This window comes from Plectropomus leopardus, chromosome 8, assembly GCF_026936395.1.
Source record: "Plectropomus leopardus strain MGB_pleo_1.0 chromosome 8, ASM2693639v1, whole genome shotgun sequence".
NCBI classification, from domain to species: domain Eukaryota; kingdom Metazoa; phylum Chordata; class Actinopteri; order Perciformes; family Serranidae; genus Plectropomus; species Plectropomus leopardus.
Window position 1 is genome coordinate 12,018,226 of NC_142183.1, and position 18,365 is coordinate 12,036,590.

General features: G+C 38.5%; 1 protein-coding gene across 4 annotated transcripts in view; it reads right to left on the minus strand.

Annotated features, from left to right (window-relative positions):
- LOC121948060 (ecto-NOX disulfide-thiol exchanger 2-like) overlaps positions 1-18,020 on the minus strand; it is a 219,905-nt gene extending 201,885 nt beyond the window's left edge. For all 4 annotated transcript variants that reach the window (XM_042493314.2, XM_088080894.1, XM_088080895.1 and 1 more), the window contains exon 1: positions 17,807-18,020. In XM_042493314.2, the coding sequence (XP_042349248.2) occupies positions 17,807-17,828 (22 nt within the window). In that variant the 5' untranslated portion in view covers positions 17,829-18,020. The remainder of the gene's footprint in view (positions 1-17,806) is intronic.
- Between the last annotated feature and the right edge of the window lie 345 nt (positions 18,021-18,365).

Genomic DNA, 18,365 nt, shown 5'->3' on the forward strand with positions numbered 1-18,365 from the left:
ACTTCCTTGTAAATGCTGACCACAATCCGCTCCGCAAGAAGACTTAAAAAAGAGCAACAGAACAAATTTTGGTCAGTGAGATGTGCTGAACGCACAAAAATCCACAAAGTTATCCAAACAGCAGGAGCCTGACTCTGGCCGAGCTCAGTGCAGTAAACACTCAGGTACAGGGCTTCTTTTAAGCTCACACAGTGTATCCTTCATCCCTGCTCTATATGACGTATTAGATAGAGCTTCTTCTGTGTTTAAGGAAGGGTCTGCTGCATAGTGGGAGTCTGTCAGAGTGTGAATGTTTACAGCAAACAGGGCAAAAACTCCAATATATGATTCCCAGAAAAACCCCTTGAGGTAGATGGAAAATTACCAAACCGCCATGAGGTTCCTCCATATTTCAGTCATTTTAAAATAAATCAATCTGGCGGAGCTTTGATTACACAAACAAGCCTTCCATGGTAATTCGACTTCCTGGAGGAAAATAAAAAATCCACTTTCATTCAGTGAAGCATATAAGGATGTTCTTCAATCAATGCCAGACAGCCCCAAGGACAAGAATCAACAAGCAACCAGAGGGCTTTGGCCACACTATTGATAACACGTTTGGTTCAAAAGTCTGTATGCTTTCCTTCGGCATTATGGTTTGTTTTTCAGTGTTCAAGCTATTTTTGTGCCATGCAAGCGTTCACATCCCTGTTCATCCTCAAGCTGCCATCAACGCCCCTCAAGGCATCCTATGTCTATTATGTTGGAGACATGGCTGCTTTTCAGACAAGCAATCTCAGTGGAAGCCGCTTTTTCCTGGGCCAAACCATTGAACCACAGCCTCCGTGTTCCAACATTGTCTCTGTAGGGAAAATGTTCGACATATCAATGTCTTCAGGAAAAGGCATGTTATATAAACAACATCATCAGTCAATCTATCAAACACAATGAGAGAGTAGTATAGAATGACTGACAGTCACCTTACTGGCCAATAATATTGTTTTCATACGACATTATTAAATGATTTATTAAATCTTAATTATTTTGACAAATTGTCTACAACAAACGTATTGGATAAGTAACATAATAGAAAAACAACTTGATTAAGACTGTGATTTACAACTTAAATGCTAAAGAAGGGCCCAAGAATGAGTCCTAAAACCCGAAAATTAGTTAGCATTTCAGCACTTTTGGTTCCCTCGTCTTAAAGTCAATGGGTTTTTTGAATGGATTTTGGTTTGAAGCCTGAAAAAAGGTCTGTGGTCAACACAAGCTTAAGAGACTTTCCCGCTTTGTTCTACAACATAAAATACAGCAGTAAATACCCCACTCACTAACTTTAAAGCTTGTATGCTTATATCCCCGCTGAGAAACCATGGTAACCTATGCTGCCGAAATAGTCTGCTCCATGGCAAGATAACCATCAAGCTTAGTTTAGCTGCATTTCAAAGAATCCCAAATGACAGCCTATCTTCACTTTTGTCCCGTGTTTAAGATGTTTTACTCACATTGTTACCATAAATGAATGTACATGTTTGATTTAGTTAAAAAGAACGGAATAAAAATGAAGTTTACAAAAAATCATGTCTCACCAATGTCTTTTTAATGTCTTAAAAAAGACAGCAGATTATTTGACATGGCCAGCCTAATTTAGTTAATCCTCATTTTATTCACGATCACCCTAGTTTTAAAGATTAATACTGTAGGCTATGCTGTGGAGACGCCGTCAGTCCCCATCATGCAAAGTGACAGAGTAGATTGTGGTTTGCTGTTGATTTAGATGTTTTATGTTCCAAAACACAAATGTCACTCTTTGTTAGTGTTCATAGTTTGTCTATTCAGAATATGGTGGTTTATGCTGGTTATCATAACCGTTGTTATAGTTTATAATTTACACCATAAGTGAATTGGCGGACAAGGCTCGGCAGTGTAATAACTGGGCATAATGCGCATTAAACCAAGAGATGTTGGAGACAAATACTAATACTGATAATACCCATGTGACTGTTCAGTTATCAGTTATCAGATTCAAACGGAAAATAAGTAGGCTTGTATAACTTATTAATTTAGTCTGTCAGCATTTTTTCCCAGGCCGTCCCCCACACCCTGTAATGTATATATCACTTTATATTCTTCATAAAGCTCCATCAGCAGTGTTTGTTCAGCCGCTGAAAAGAACGGCGCTCTAATTTTTCCCCTTTTCCTGACTCATTTGATCGTCTTTTTGTGCATCCATTCATCTGGGCTTTTTGTGTGTGCCAGGGTGTGAGCACAAAGCAAGGCTATGCAGCCTGTCTTGAGTCAGCCTTGAATAGATGAGGCTAGATTGAGTTAGTGGAACGACTTGAGGCTTAATTAGGAGATGGCCCTAGTTTAAACTGGGCATTTTCAGGTGAGCTTGAATTTCCTAGGCTACACTGATGGAATACCCCCCTGCTCTTTGTGTGTGTGTCTGTGGGAGACAGAGCCATAGCAGAGAGGGAAAAACGAAACGCTGAAGCGAGTCTCATGCTGGTGACTAAAAAACAATAAGCCAGTTTATACTCAAAGTTGACTTGAGTTGAGTTGTATAGATCATACAGGGAACAGGCCTCAATACACTAAGTATATTCAAACTACCTCCCGCCTCTACTTCTGGCAATTGCATTTAGGCTTCAAAAACCCTAAATGTGGTGTTCATTTGTACAGATTATCTTGCAAAACCTGTACGTATCAAAACCATTTGTTTGACACACAGTTTATATTCTGCAATAATCCCAAATCCAATGGAAAAACCTCAGAGGATTTTAAATGGGGGAACTAGGTCTATGCTTACTTCTGCGAGGACCTACAAGGAACCATCATCCCTGGGGCACTCTATAAATAATAGACAGAAGATGAGAGCCCTAATGAGCAGGAATTTAAAATTTCTTTGGTATCCTGCAGTAGTACCGAAACAATGCTGTGTCAGACAGCAATGCACACTAACACGAATGACGGCAGCCTGTTTAATAACACAAGATGTTCAAGCACTTTGCTGAGGTGACAAAAAACTGGGTGTAACATTCTAATACGGTGGCACTTGTGTAGCTATTCCAATACAAAAAATTCTGATTTTATTATGAATCATTTAAGGCACAGATTTTAAATGTTATCAATAAATTAAGGGGGCATAATTAGTGGTATAAGTTAATCGCCCAATTAACAAATATTACGACTTCTGACAAGGTACTGAGACAACAGCATAACAAGAGATTGCCTTTACCACACCAAACCATCTTTTCGTTTGAGAATGTTACTCAACAACAGAGCCTGACCCATAAATCAGCCCAATATTAGCTTAACAAGATACATTGGTATCAGCATATATGTTAAAATTGCAGTACAGGAATACAAAAGAATACCGAATACTGAGGGCCTTTAGAGGAGTGTTACATAGGTTCCCTGAAGACTACTGACAAGGATCAGAATAAATATCTGTTTATGCATTTGTGTAAAAGAATGCTCAAAATATTATTATTTCAGTTTTTAAACTCTCAGATATCAATGTCAGTATCAACCTTAAAAATCCAGTATCCATTAAGCTATACTCAAGAACAGTGTCATATAAATTTCACTAACTTTCATTCACAGTTTAAAGCAGCTGCGGCGGCCCACATGCTCCTGTGTGTACAGTAGATTCCATTCCCTGCAAAGCAGTAGCAGTAGTGGACACAGGCACTATCTGACATAGTGTGCTTCATCCTTAAAGTAATCCATCATCGCCTGTGTTGTGTTATTTCCAATTGTTTATCCTGGCATTGCTGGAAAGAGAAAAATGCCAGAATCACAGCAAAATCTCAGCATCACTTTGTCCCTTGAAAGAGGCCACTGTGCAGTGAAGGCGATGGTCACAGTAATATTTCTTACAGTCTTGCTACTCCACTGCGACCACAACAGTTTTCTCCGCACCTTCTAAATTTCGAAAGGTGGAGAAACCAGGGGAGGGAGGGGATGTCTTGCATTTTAGTTTAGTTTTAAAACAGCAGAGTCAACACGAGGCCTGACTTTTAGTTCTATCAGTCCATCTCTGGCTCTGTCCGTCCTTCCTGCCACACGGAGGCTTATACTGACTGGCTGAGGTGAATCTTGATATTGATGCAGCAGAGTGAGAACTCCTTTCTCAAGATGATATGTGTGAACAGAAATGAAAGATCTGCTGAGGTGTAATCACACAGGCACTCCCTGGTGAACAGACTAATCCAGCTTCTTCCATTTACTCCTGTCCCTTCTTCCCATGCTTCTATTTCCACCTTTCCCCCATATAATATCCCCCTTTTTTAAAATCATAAATTAGTAGGGCTGGGAATCACAGGATAACCCACGATACAATACTATGTCGATATTTGGCCCACAATACAATACTACCACAATACTTGACCCACGATGACAATAACATCACGATATTGCAATTCTGCTATAATCCATAGCAAGACAATTCATCTACAATACATCACGATATCTATGAATTCTTACACGGGGAGTGTGGCCCAGGCAGAGACATGGGATGCAGCTACATATTTGTTTTCTACCACTGTTCACCATTTTCCACTCTGTAAGTTTTTTTCTTCTTCACCATCTTCCTCTTTTGTTCACTTTTACCCTCATACATGTGATAAGCACCATCACGTGGATCCATGAAGTAGTGAGTCTGGTGAGTCAAAATAGTAAGAGGCTTAATGTAGGAAATGTTTAGAGCCCCCTTATGTTTTAATGAAAATATCAATATTTGGCACCAGTGTATCAATAACGTCTCACAAGAGAAAGTTTTGCGATATATCGCAATATTTATATTTTTTGTCCACCCCTATAAATTTGCTCTTTATATTCTGTCTAATCTCTGAGATCTCGGTTTTCAATCTGACCCCTTCAAACTTAATAGGGACTCTTTGCATACATAACAATTCTGGATGGGCAATCCATCCATGTATTGATTTACCTGACAAACTCTGCAACTCAACTGATACCAGCTTCACTAAAATTGACTTGTCTGCTGAATTAGATAAGTCACCACATAACACTGATTGTTCAGCTTTGGGAACCTCCAAAAGATCACAAAGCTGAACAATCAGACCATCCCAAATGGAGTTTCTGGCAAACACAGACATCTGAACATTAGTGGCAGACTAAAACAACAGCTATTACCTAATAAAAGCAAGCCACAGGGAGAAACAGCATGAGTGGGGAGGCACTGAGACAATGTGAAGTTATTGCCCGAACTCCAGTGTAGCTCTTGCACCTGCTGCTGCAGAGTCCTTAGTTCCAATTTCAACGTTCCTTGCATGGTACTTTATCTCTGAAGTGATTAGGAACAAACAGCTCCATCAATCAGGTGGTGGAGCCCCGGAGAGCGCCAGAGCTGATCCAAAAACACCTCCAGGCTGCCAAGTTTGTGCTGATTCTGCTGACACTCACAACCACACAATCCTTCACACTGCTCTTCAAATGAACTGATTCTGGTATGGGTAAAAAACCCCACTTATGTGCTGAATGTCTCACCTGGCAGACAAGGCCAGCCAACGAGAACAATCTGACAGACACAAAAGGATATTCAAACACAGACATCAGAGGAAAATCAACCTACCACAACATTCATTTACTGAAAAATTGAGCAATACTTGAAGCATGATAATCAGGGACTGGTTGAACAAAAGCTATTTATGAGCACTGGCTGCACACAGATCACAAATGGAAGAAGCGCCATGCTTTACAAATTGTTACTCACAAGTTGCAGCTACATTTGTGAGTCCTACAAGGCTCTAATGCATGTGTTGCAAATAGGGTGTTTATTTTGAATTGAATGTGCCAAAATGTAAGAGAAGAAAATGAGGGAATGTTGCAAATCACAGCTCACATGTTTCAAGTCTTGTGACACAGTGCTCCAGCCCGAATTGCCATTTTGTTTCACTTTATTATTGAAATTGATATAGTGTTCTTGTTGGGCAATTTCTGTTTGGGAAGGTGCTGCTATTTTGTTTTGTTCTGCTTAAACCAATCAGTTATAAGTGACTTCCCGCCGACATCAGTTTGAACTGACACAGAAGCTACAATGGCAGTTCATATTTGTCATGTCATAGCGGAAATATGCTGATTTAGGCACTGTTTTTTGCCATAATTTGACATTACAACCTGTGTAGCTGCGTCAATCGAATCCAGCTTTGCTGCCTTTTCTGTGCCAGTATTTCTGCTGCCATTTGTCATTGATGTAGCTATTTTAAGAAGAAGGCGATTTGCACAATTAGTCAAATATTAATACTTTCCCCACCACTGACAAGATTTTCCATCAATTACGCCAGAGCGCTTCCTGCCTTTGATGAGATATTTGAGACGTTGTTTTTTGCAATGAAAATGCACAAATTCAAGAGTTGATAAAATAAATTGAAGAAGCTGGAATAAAAGCGTTTTTTCTTGTGTATAAAAACAGTTCTTTTTAACTTTATTTTGATGTGTTCATTGTTTATATATTCAAGGAATAATATATTCTGGCGTCTTGAAAGATTAGTAAATATGATCAAAAATGCTGACGGTGGCTGGCAACTCAAAAATAATTCTCTGGGACAGCTTAATCAGGATCACGATTTTAAACATGTTGTTTTCTATGTTTTGTTTTTTTCTATGTTTTGCGTGAGCTGAGGCTCAAAATTGCAACAAGCACCTCCAAAACAGTCAGTCCACACTTTTGAAAAACTTTTCTCACTGTGGCAACTGCAGAACAATTGAAAATCAACCATTTATCAGTCATCATTATCTATTGTTTGAAATAATTTTGGATTTAGAAGGGAAGAAATCACATGCAAAGAGTGCATGAGACTTGTGTCCATGCTGCAAAGCAAAAAAACTAACTATGCAGTATGATGAATAAAGGAAGGTCCAGAAGAATAACCTCACAAACGCCACCTCACCAAATCACAGTCTTTGTCCAGCATCACAGTCAATGCTGTTAAAAAATGAAAAATCCAGTGACGGCTACACATCCATGGGAGTTGCACTGAATTCAGGGGAATGTAGTGTTTTGATTATTCAAATGTAAAAGTGCAATAAAAATATTTAATGATCAAAAAAATGATACTGATCAAAAGAATTATGCTTATCATTTAGGCCGTAGTCATGCAGCCCTAACCCCCACTTTAAATTATCTGAAGGAAAGATATGGACAGTGATTCAGCGGTATGAAAGTCTAAGAATGGTGAAACACTTAGGAAATCTTACATACCCATACTATAACCGTCAAATACGTCAAGTTAACAGATGGTGATTTGCAGTTTCTCTTTCAAACTTTGTAATTTCATCAAGTTTTCTATACTGGCTCTGTCTTTATGGATTAACAAGAGCTGAGAAGTTCCTGATGATGAAATGCACACAGCAAAAAGATTCTGATTATTTTAGATGCCACTATCTAAGGCTGTAATTTGTGGATTTTCTGTTCTGAACTCCATTATATTGTTAGGTCTTTCATATTTTTGCTCTGCTGAATATGAAAAAGGACAAAGTACTGCATGCACCTTTTAATATGATGCAGTATGGTACAGTATTAAAATGACTGGATTAGAGATACGTATATAGACCAACACCTCTAAGACAGCGTGGACCACAATTAAACATGACTATTCTTCACAGAGGTAGCATTTATTAGGATTTATTACAGGACTGTAATTACTTGCATTACAATGTACTGTGGAGGTTGTATTTTACTGGCTGTTTATTGTAATCTGGAAGTACAGGGAAGTTCAAAACAGCATTAAGATCCACAGTGGGAATTAATCGTAAAATTTATAATTCCACCCATGCAGTGTTTTCTCTAATTATATAAGATATAATGAACTGGGATAGCAACAACTGTTGTTATATTCTGTTGCCCCTCAGAGCTACTCATCTGAATATTTCACTTTTCATTATTGCTTTCATTATTTACCCTTCCTTATTCAGTCGTTTGATGAATAACTTAGCCAGTCTATAAAAGAGGACGTTTCAAACTTCTCGGGAGCTGAAGAATTCCCAGTTTGTCCAAATAAAAAACTATTCTACCATTTACTGATGCTCCAAAGGACTGTCAAATCACACTTCACAACAGCAATTGTTGCAGCATAATATATTACCTCTATTTACTTTAATGTCTCCATATTTGCATCTAATTTTCACTGGGACAGTGTGACGATTGTTGAAGTATAAAATCGTTATTCTTTTTCATCGCTATCTTAAAAAGGCATGACAGGCTACACTGCAAGAAAAAAAAAGACTTCCATCTGCTGAACTAGGTACAAACAAAATAGATAAGCTCTGTTCATTCATTATAAATGGGTAAATATCGAGGATTTTTAATAGAGGTGGTTACCTTTCCTTCATATGGGCAGACTGAGCTCAGAAACTTGGCCAAAATCAGCATGTTAGTCCAGAAATCTTACCCACAGCTAACCTTTTGCACTTATCTGCAATCAGCAGATGTCTGTGCTTCCTTGCTTCCCTTCTGTGGTGATTTTTTTTTTTTATGAAGTTGATTACAGCCCTTCAAAGCTTTCTGCTAGCCTGTTATTTCTAGACTGCAAGAATACAGGTGTTAAAAACAATGACTGGGGAACAGCTGCCAACTTGCCTCCATCAATAATTGAGCATTTCACTTCATTTCCAATCTAATTAGCACAATTATCTATATGGCACCTGACCACAATGTACCACGGAGAATAAAATGAAACCAGGGGAAACTCCATGATGTTCAGCACTTGCTCAAAACTTTGAGGCAACATGAGACCGTTACACAGATGCAATCAAAGCCTCTCAAACCACCCACAGTCAGGCAGGAAAGAGCAACCCATCAACAAAGTTGCCAGCAGTGTGAATGCACAATGACAGCGCTCAATAGCACAGCTGTCCACTGCAGTGGCAGTAATTGTGGAAAAGCACCATTATGCACCAAATTCTGATGTAAAAGTGTCTCTTTCAATGTAGCAAGGACATTACTTACACCGCCCTACTAGTTTAAAAAAAAGGGAGAGAAAAAAAAAAAACAATTTTCCAAACAATTGCTTTTGTGGGTGTAACACAACAGTACATCAGACGTGCATGAAGTGCTCAAATTCAAGAGGGGCAGAGTGAAAATTACAAACTCATTTAGTGCCAAACAAGCCATGAACATGCTTTGCTGCCTCAACCAAAATAAACATGTTTTTATTTCACCTGCTTTTTGCAGGAATGCACATTTAAATAAGGACATTGTCACAATAAGATTTCTATCAAAAACTAAGCCTTAACAAGATAAGAGGAGCTGATTAGGGTTTTATTTAAGCTCCTTGTCAGGCTGCCTACTCAAAAGAGATGTCTTTAATTAGATACAAAAAGGGTTCAAACTGCATTTATCAATGCTGACTTCACATGTATGAAATGCATTATGAAAATATATCCTGGAGAACCAAATTTGATGAAGGCTCTGCCCTCTTCATAAGTCTTTCTAGTACTAAGATATTCCTCAGAATCTGTTTTAAATAATTACCCTCTGCCTTGAGGGGGAAACCCACCAAGAGTTCACACAGACATAGTGAAAGAAAGTTGAAGTGAGTTACTTTCTATCACACTTAAAGTGCCACAAATGAACAGAGAAGCAATAGCCATATGTCGATCATACACCAGACGTTCAGGTGCCTCATTTCACAGAAAATCAGGGCAGATATCTGCATGGCTCCATCATGTGTGGGGGGGTAAGGTGTAAGGACTCAATAAAAGCAGTAATTTTCTTATTCTCTTTCACCGTGACCGTGACTATGAATGGAGAGAGCTGTGATAATAGAAAGAGAACTTTAAGATATCTTGAATAATGGGCCACAGAACTGACAGCTTTCTGAATTCAGTTCTTTTGGTCGGCTGAAATTCAGTCGACTCAGATTGTGGGAGTACTGAGCATTTCTTTGACCTCTGTTTACAGCGACAAATCTTCAATCAGCAGCATTTTTAGCCGTTCAAAAAGTGACTTGCACCAGGTTTTTCTGAGAAAAATTCTTTATAGCAGCTCTGCTATGTTAAAAGTCTCAAAGCACAGTTTTGCTGCAATATTCATGTACAGACAGTGGCAGCCATACCAAGGCATGGCTTATCTGTGTGTTAAAGAAACTCACTGGAGACAAGAAGTAGTCATACGGTCCAAAGCACACAATTTGAAAGCATAATTTATTTAGTTTCACCCCCTGGCTCTTGATAACAGCACAGCAAAACTCCTCAAAGATTGAACAAGAGAAAGACATTAAAACCAACTCAAAGCAAAAGGAACACAGCTGAAGAGTTAAAGGAGACCTATGATGCTACATGTAATAGTGTGTACATTTACACAGACACACATATATACGCACACACTATGACATGCATCTACATGCTAATGTTTGTTTCACTTTGATTTTATATTATATTCTTTTATATTACATATTCCTTTTCTATTATGTTCTATAGTATATTCTTGCTGGAACATGTCTGATTTTAAAGATATTTGTTCAAAAGCTTCTTTTTTTCCACAACGCTGCTTTCCATTACTCCAGTTAATCACAAGTTGAAAGTACACAGCTACATGTAGCCACATGCTAAATCTCGGTTTCTGATGTTAATTTCTCCCTAATATTCCTGGTGGAACATGAATTTGGTGTTCATCATCATTATTATTATTATTTTATTATCATGCTGAACCAAAAAACCGGTGAAGCTAAATTCTGCATCAGACAACAAAAAAAACATCATCCCTGCCATACTTTTACTCTAGGCTGCAGTGGCAAAAGACACACCCCCAGATAAGGAAAACCTAAATATTGAACATTTAGAGCAGACTGTTTTTTTTGGGAGGGGGACTTATTGAGTCAGGCACCAAAACATAACATTTCAGAGAGAAATTTACAGAAAAAGATTTAGTATGGCCCAATACATAGTTCATCAAATGCAACATGCCAGAAATACCAGGCTGTATCGCTGCAACACACTGGTCAAAGTTCAATGCGCAATGTTATGAAAAAGTAGTGTGTCCCAATTGCATGCATAATTCATGCAACAGTAGGTACTTTGTATGGGCAGCTGCAGTACACACTTAAAATTAAAGAAAAGTATGCAATTTGGAACGTTTGTCTTTCTGGGCCTTCAAGGTGCTGCTGAATGATCTATAACCAGTTTACCAGAGCTGAGCATCTCTGCCTTTCAGCAGCGTACCCTCCTGAATCCTCCATTCCCAAACTGTGATATTGCCAGCGGTACTCACAGAAGGGGAGCTTCCTTTATCTCTGACTCATATTTTCACATTTCATTATGCTGCCTCTTTTCCCCATAGCCATTTTTTACTAGACGCACACTTACTGCTGAATTGTTAGCAAAACTGAGCTTACGTTTCCTCATTTAAAAGGGAGATTTTTTCAAAGCTGACAAATCTCTTCACACTCGACAATATCTCACTCTGCATTCAGTTGTGCTTTAATTTAGCTATACTGGCACCATTATCCTGGGGCCACTGCAAAAGCAAAACAAAGCAGATATCCAGTAGATTCTCTTTCTCTCTCTCGCTCTCTCTCTTTCTTTCAATCTCTCGCTCTCTATCTCTCTGTATTTCTGTCAACCCTCTGTGACAGCCCCTCCCTCCTGAAGGCAATCCAACAATGTCCTGCTCATTGATCAGAGAGAGGATCGGTGCAGGGTGGAGGTAAATGGCTGTCACAGGGAATGATAGACCTTAACTCAACCATGGTTGCTTCTGAGGCCACTCAGCCTCCACTTATAGTGATGGATGCAAGGATGTCACCCATCACATTCTTGAGAGTGGGAAAGACTTTGTCCTATTGCAAGAGGAGCCAGGGAACATTAACATAAAACATCCATTTTAGATATCACTTGCTTTTTCCTTATGTGACCTGCGGACTGGGTGGAAGTCAATCACACAACATGGCTTTAATGAATTCTGCATTAATGTTTTATTCTGAAAGATGCTAAAATGATTTGTCAATTAATCTTGTGGTCAATTAACAGAAATGAAAATGAATAGGCAATCATTTCTAAATAAGTTCAAACAAATCACTGTTTCTCTGACTTGAACACTTGTTTCTTTTCTTTGATAGTATAATGAGTGTCTTTGTGTTATGGACAGATTGTTGGACAAAACAAGACACTAAGTCACCATGGGCTTTTGTAATTTTTCACCATTTTCTGACACTTTATGGAATAAGCAATAAAACAAAATATGCACTAATAAAAGCCTGCACAATTAAATATTAATTGAATAATTTAATTAATTGAAATGAATATTAATCACGAACACAATGTTGGCTCTACCAACTTCAATGAATATGAACAACTGCAATATTGACATTTAAAATGTGTGCACACAGCAATCAGTGCTGCATTACAAATCAAGTGCTTCCTAAACTAACAGCCAGCCTCCACATTTGAAGAGATGTCTGCTGCGTGTGCACTCTGCAGCGGCAGCCTGTGAAAAACTTCCTGACTGTTGTGGCCGCAATAGGGCAAAACGAAAATCAACCATTCATCAGGCATCATCATATGAAACAGAAGAGAACAAATCATATGCAAACAGTGCATGAGACATGTCTATGCCATGAAGCAACACAACTAACTTGTTAAACCACCTGAAAAAACACCACAACCTGCAGTACAATGAATACATGAAGGCCAAGAAGAATAAAATTGCTACCATTACTGTAAATTCCCATCCTTGTCCAGCACAAGATGCACTTCAGTCAGATGAAGATTTTGATGCAAAGATTTGTTAATTAGCAAAACTTTAGCACTGAAGGCAGTACTCTGTTAATTAAATTTTTTGGGCAAAATTTTTAGGGACAATTTTACTTATAGTTTGCTACTACAAGATGCACTGTGGGACCAGTCTTATTTTGACGCAAAGATTTCTTAATTATTAGAAATAAGGTACATGCTGGAATTGAAAGCAATGCTTTGTTTATTTAAGTATGAAAGTGAAATAAAAATATCTTGTCCCTAAAAGCAATGAATAGTAAACATACTGTCCAAAAACAATCATAATAATCATTTTGGCTGTAATTCTGCAACCCTACACTAATGCAGTACTGTACCTCTAAAAAGTTGGATGACTTGCAAGCGATGCATCAAACAAAATCAAAGCAGGAGATATCCTGACTTCAATATCGTCAATACGTCAATATCACTAAAACGGGATCATGCATTTCCCATAATGGGGTACTGGTAGCATATTCTCATTTTCATTACATACTCTCGACCTGGTCTAGTCTGATCACATTTCGTCCTCTCCAAGCCAAATATGAGATAATCACTGATTTGACAAAACTCCCTTGAAGCCATAAAAGCCACTTTATATTTTCACAGACTGAGCAGAACTCCTCATCATAATGACACATTTGTCTGCTAAATACAGTACTGAGTCCACAAACATAACAGTTTATAACAGGTCAGCAGTATGAGGGACTAAACTGCACAGCTGTGTGTACACATCTTCCCCCCCATAAAAGGTTTGCTTGCATATTCTCAACACTTGGCTGGCTAGTTACTTGGGGAAATAATCATCAAATTATGGGTACTTATCCATCATTAGACTGGCTGTAAGAGTCTCGGTGTAAATAAATCACAGCAATATAAACTAGAGGCAGCTAAAATGGTGAACAAAGTGTTTGAATACAGCTTTCAGCCTGTTGGTGGGAGGTTTTTGGATTGAATGATCCCCTACTTGCTCAGTAGCCGCGCTTAACTGTTTTATTTCACTGAAGTCAAAGAAATTAGGAAATAAATACGGGGAAAATACAATGTCAGTGGCACTCCACTTAAAACCCTACATGACTTTAATCCAGTAATGCATACAAAGGCTGAGTTCGGGGCCCTGTTCTTCAAACTAATTCAGCTAACATGCTATTAGCTAAACTAATCCTGTTTATTCTCATCCAGCTAATTTGGTTTTTTGAAAACAGTTTTAGGATTCATTTGTAAATTCTGGATGAAGCTGTCTTTGGCAACAGTGTGCTCTAATTTTAAAATAAAGGCAACATTAGAGGAGAGCTAAAACCATGAGCAGCATTCATTTAAATCACGCTGATCCTGTGACTGCGGTTACACTTTTTTTTTTATTTCCACTGTCTCATCACTGTTAAAGAGTCTATGAGTGATCTCAGTGCATAACTGTTGAGGTTCTCCCACAGAAATAAAAAGGTCATTTTATTTCCATGGTTAGAAAGTAGGCTCAGGCGGTATGTAATCTTCCTGAAATTTCACTGGGGTATAGGATATGTGACAGTATAGGTGTGCGGCCAATGCCCTACTTACTCTCACCTTTTCAGATTAATAAATACATATTAGAAAAAAAAATGTTAAGAAAAGTAACATTTCCATACCTATTTTCCATATTAAACAGAGAACTACAACTGTACACCTTTTAAATTCTACTCCCTCTCGATCACGGGAGACTGATGGTCATCATAAAACACACTATATTCAAAAGCGACAGAAACAAAATAAAATTCACCCAAACCATCTTGGATACTCTTGCTTGAAGTCTAGTTACTAAGACAACTGTTCCAACAATCACCAGCTCCGGTTTAGTTGAGATAAATCCTTACATTGCGTTAGAAAGTTAGAAATAAAAATCATGCTTTTATTCCCCACAGTCTCTCTGCCATTGCAGAGGCAGTCCTGTAACTTATCCCTCTACCACTATGTGGTGAGATGTCTTTCAGGGCAGCTGCCTGTTCCACCAGTAGAGACCAGAGACTGAGCTCTGGTGGTGCATGCTGTGCACTACAAACAATGAGTTTAGCAAAAAGAAGAACACCTGTATTTATGACAGTATTGAAAAACACACCTTTGGGAAATTCTTAAATACCCTGGTAATACCACCCAAGCCTATTACGTTAAGATGAGTTTATGCCTTTTTTTTTCCTTGACGCAAAAAGGTTAAGAACCACTGGTCTGGGTCATGAGCCTGCTGGGTCATGTCAGTATGCCCACCATTTTGCAGGTTGGGTCTTAAAGAGGTTGTTGCTTGAACTACAGACTGTGCTTCCACAATTTTGTATAGAGAATAGAAACAGATTGGTGCAGGCAGACTTTTCTTTGGCAAGTAAATCTCAGAAGGCTTTCCACCACACTGGCAGGTAAATGCTTGTACCAAAAAAATCATGTAATTAAACTATTCTGAAAGTCTGTGCCACATTTCGGTGTCATTTAGAGGTGCATAGCTCTACTGCTCCTACACTGCCCCTGTGCCGTCTCTATGTCACAGCTGCAAGCTAGGGTTGTGCACATACTCATGAGGGGCATGAAATGATAACATGGAGGCCCCATAGTTTGAACCAAGATGGCAAATTCTTAATTGCCTCCCACAATGTCAACAGCAGCACATTAGCACCACTTCTTGCATTCGAACCTTTCACAATAAAAGCCCTAGACATAAACAGAGCATCACCGCTTACCAGAGTGAACTTATTCACATGCTGAGGCTGTGGTGATGAGTTGTTCAATACATATAAATAAAAAACAGAGACAGAAAAACTCTGATCAAACAGTAAAACTAAGATTCTGTTTGAAGAAACACATGTAAACTTACTGTTTAACTGCAGTATGTGATTGTTTGTTACCAGCCGGCGGCTATTGTGTCAAATGAACAAGTTTACATACATCACCCACAAATGGGAGCATTTCTTGGTCCAGTGCAGCACAGTGCGGCACAGTGCATTCTGGTAGTTGTAGGTTTTATATCCCCTTAGGAGCAAACGCTCTGTTTTCTCTGGTCATGTAGCTCCAATTTCAAAAGTTGCATCTTTCTACTGCATAAACAGACTAGTTTTATGTCAGAACCCTCTTTATATGAGTTAAATACTTTTTAAGGACTTGCTATTATGACAACAGTTTCAGAATATAAATTCCAAGAGCCAAAAAAATTCATACTCATGTCATAGCACTCTCATCTGAATAACTCAGTTTCCCACGTACGAAGAAAGAGGACCAGGAGCAAGTGTGCAATAGTGTTCTGTCCGAGAAAGGAAACTTTCTAACTGGCCAATGCTTAGAAGCTACAGAAAACCAGTTTGTTACTGTCCAAAACAGGAATAATGGAAAGTTTGTGATCCCTCGGCTTTGCATGCCTATCAGATTTGTGGCTAGAGTTTATCCCTATCCAAACCAAATCAAATGGCTTTTCAACAGTAACTCCACACTTTGCCCAAGTTCCCCCATTGCTCTCAGGATGTGAAAAGGGATAAACAACATTATAAAGTCAAATGAGCAAGATGAATTTCATTACAGAGGGAAGTAAACTAATCCTGTAATAAAGTTTTAAAGGAATGGAAAGTTTTACAAAATCATGGCACAAGTTCATAGCCTTCACCAAAAAAATATCATAAATTAGCCCAGGACATGGTTAATGTTTACCCATGGTTCATCAACTCTTTAAAAACCGAATCAACATCACTTTTCTGGCGCTGCTCTCAGACACCTTTCACAAGCATTTAAACAAGGTTGACACGCATTTTCAAGTAATTTTGCAATTGTTTTAGAGAGTTATATGTTATAAATTTTTAAATTAAAGAAACCAATAGTTTTGGTAACCTAGCGATGCTTGATTTTGACTATTGCTATGGACTCCACTGGTCACAAATCACCTACATTCAATTGCTTTGAGAAATAACAGCCAAAATACAGGATAAAATTGCAGGGCAAGGGGGTTTACAGAAGTTGGTTGCAAGATTTTAGCTATGTGGCAACTTTTCATGTAACTTTGCAAACATTCATGACATATAGTACAATAATTTCTCATTTCATATTCCCTTCAGTAACTGTTACATTAATGTCACAAACAGGGCAACCTATAAATCAATCAATCAAGAGTAATGACAATTACAAAATCACTGCAAAATTACTTCTTTTCTGCAAATAGCAGAGAACCACGAAAACTTACACAAGTAACACTTCAGGTAGTATGTCTTTTTTGTGTTTTTTTTTGGTAATCTACCAAAAAGTCAGGGGTGTGTCTGGGCAATGGGCCACCACTGTTATCTGACTGGCCACCCCAGGTGCCAACCCATTGATTGGCTATCTATTCAGTCTATTGAACTATTTGACCAATAAACTGAATTTTCCTTTCTAGTACAATTCAGTCTTAAACCTGAGAGGCAGTAATGTGCCAGAGTAGTGTCTAGCCTGACTAATTTTAAACACAAATTAATTGATACAACTGTTTAAAAAGTTTGTTCACACGGGCATATTTATAATAGCTTTTTGGTACTTAATTTTTTTGGCACTTTATGCTTGCTATTGTAGGGTACTATTTACTTTCAGAGGAATAATCTCTTTAATAAAGTATGGCAGCGTTATTTCACATTTGTGTGGTGTCATTCTGTTGTATTGTAATTGGCAGGTCCATTTATCTTTTAAAATGAACAACAAACACGAATGAAAGACACTGCAATGTTTGTGATTAAATTAGGTGTGAGAAGTGGAAACAAAAATGGTAAATTAAAGCTATGTCGACATTTGCACACAGCAGCACTCCTACTTCATGCCAGTATAAGTCAATGCCCAACTTGGGCCACCCAAGTAAAAAAATTAAAAAATTATAGACACGCCACTGCAAAAAGTGCCCCAAATTACCAATAATGACAAATTACCTTAGCTAAAATACAACAGCACAAAAATGAAGTGTTGAGTTTCACAGTGATAAAATGGCATCGTTAGAAGGTTAAAATACCATAACACGCGTCTAAGTCTCTTTAAAGTCTGCATTGGCGCACTTTAAACACATTTTCAGTAAATATAATTAATGTTTGAGTGTGATGCTGTGGGGATAGTTAGACCAGCCTACCGGTGTACTGCAGGAGAAACATGGTCCTCTGTCGCAGATGTGGAGGTGTGACAGTCCCACCGAGGATAAAGTCTCTAAACCGGGTATAAATCCGTGAAGTCGGGGAGTTTCTTGTCCGTTACGCTGCGGAAGAAAAGACGGTGCTCCTGTACGGTACCGTGTGACTGCCAGCCAACAGTTATCACCTGCCTCACGCAGCACGCGCTATGCTACCGTCAAGCCAACAAAACCGTTACAACCACGTCCGGTTAAGACTTTCAAAATCAACCCCAGGGCGACACTCGGGTTCTCTGTTTGGTCAGATTCCAGCACATATAATTTGATTTTCAACCTCCAATTCACAAAATGGGTCCTTTGATAACAACAGTAAATATTGTTTCTTCAGAGAACCTTATCTGAATATTTACTGACATGTCTTCGTTTTTAAAGAAACGTTGTGCTTTTAATTTGAAGGCACAGGTTTTTTTCCCCGTAAAACACATTGTAGTAGGTGTAAATGTCAAACTCCCATGGGTGCAATGTACCATGGAGTGAGGTGACTTGCAGAGTGCAGTTCCTC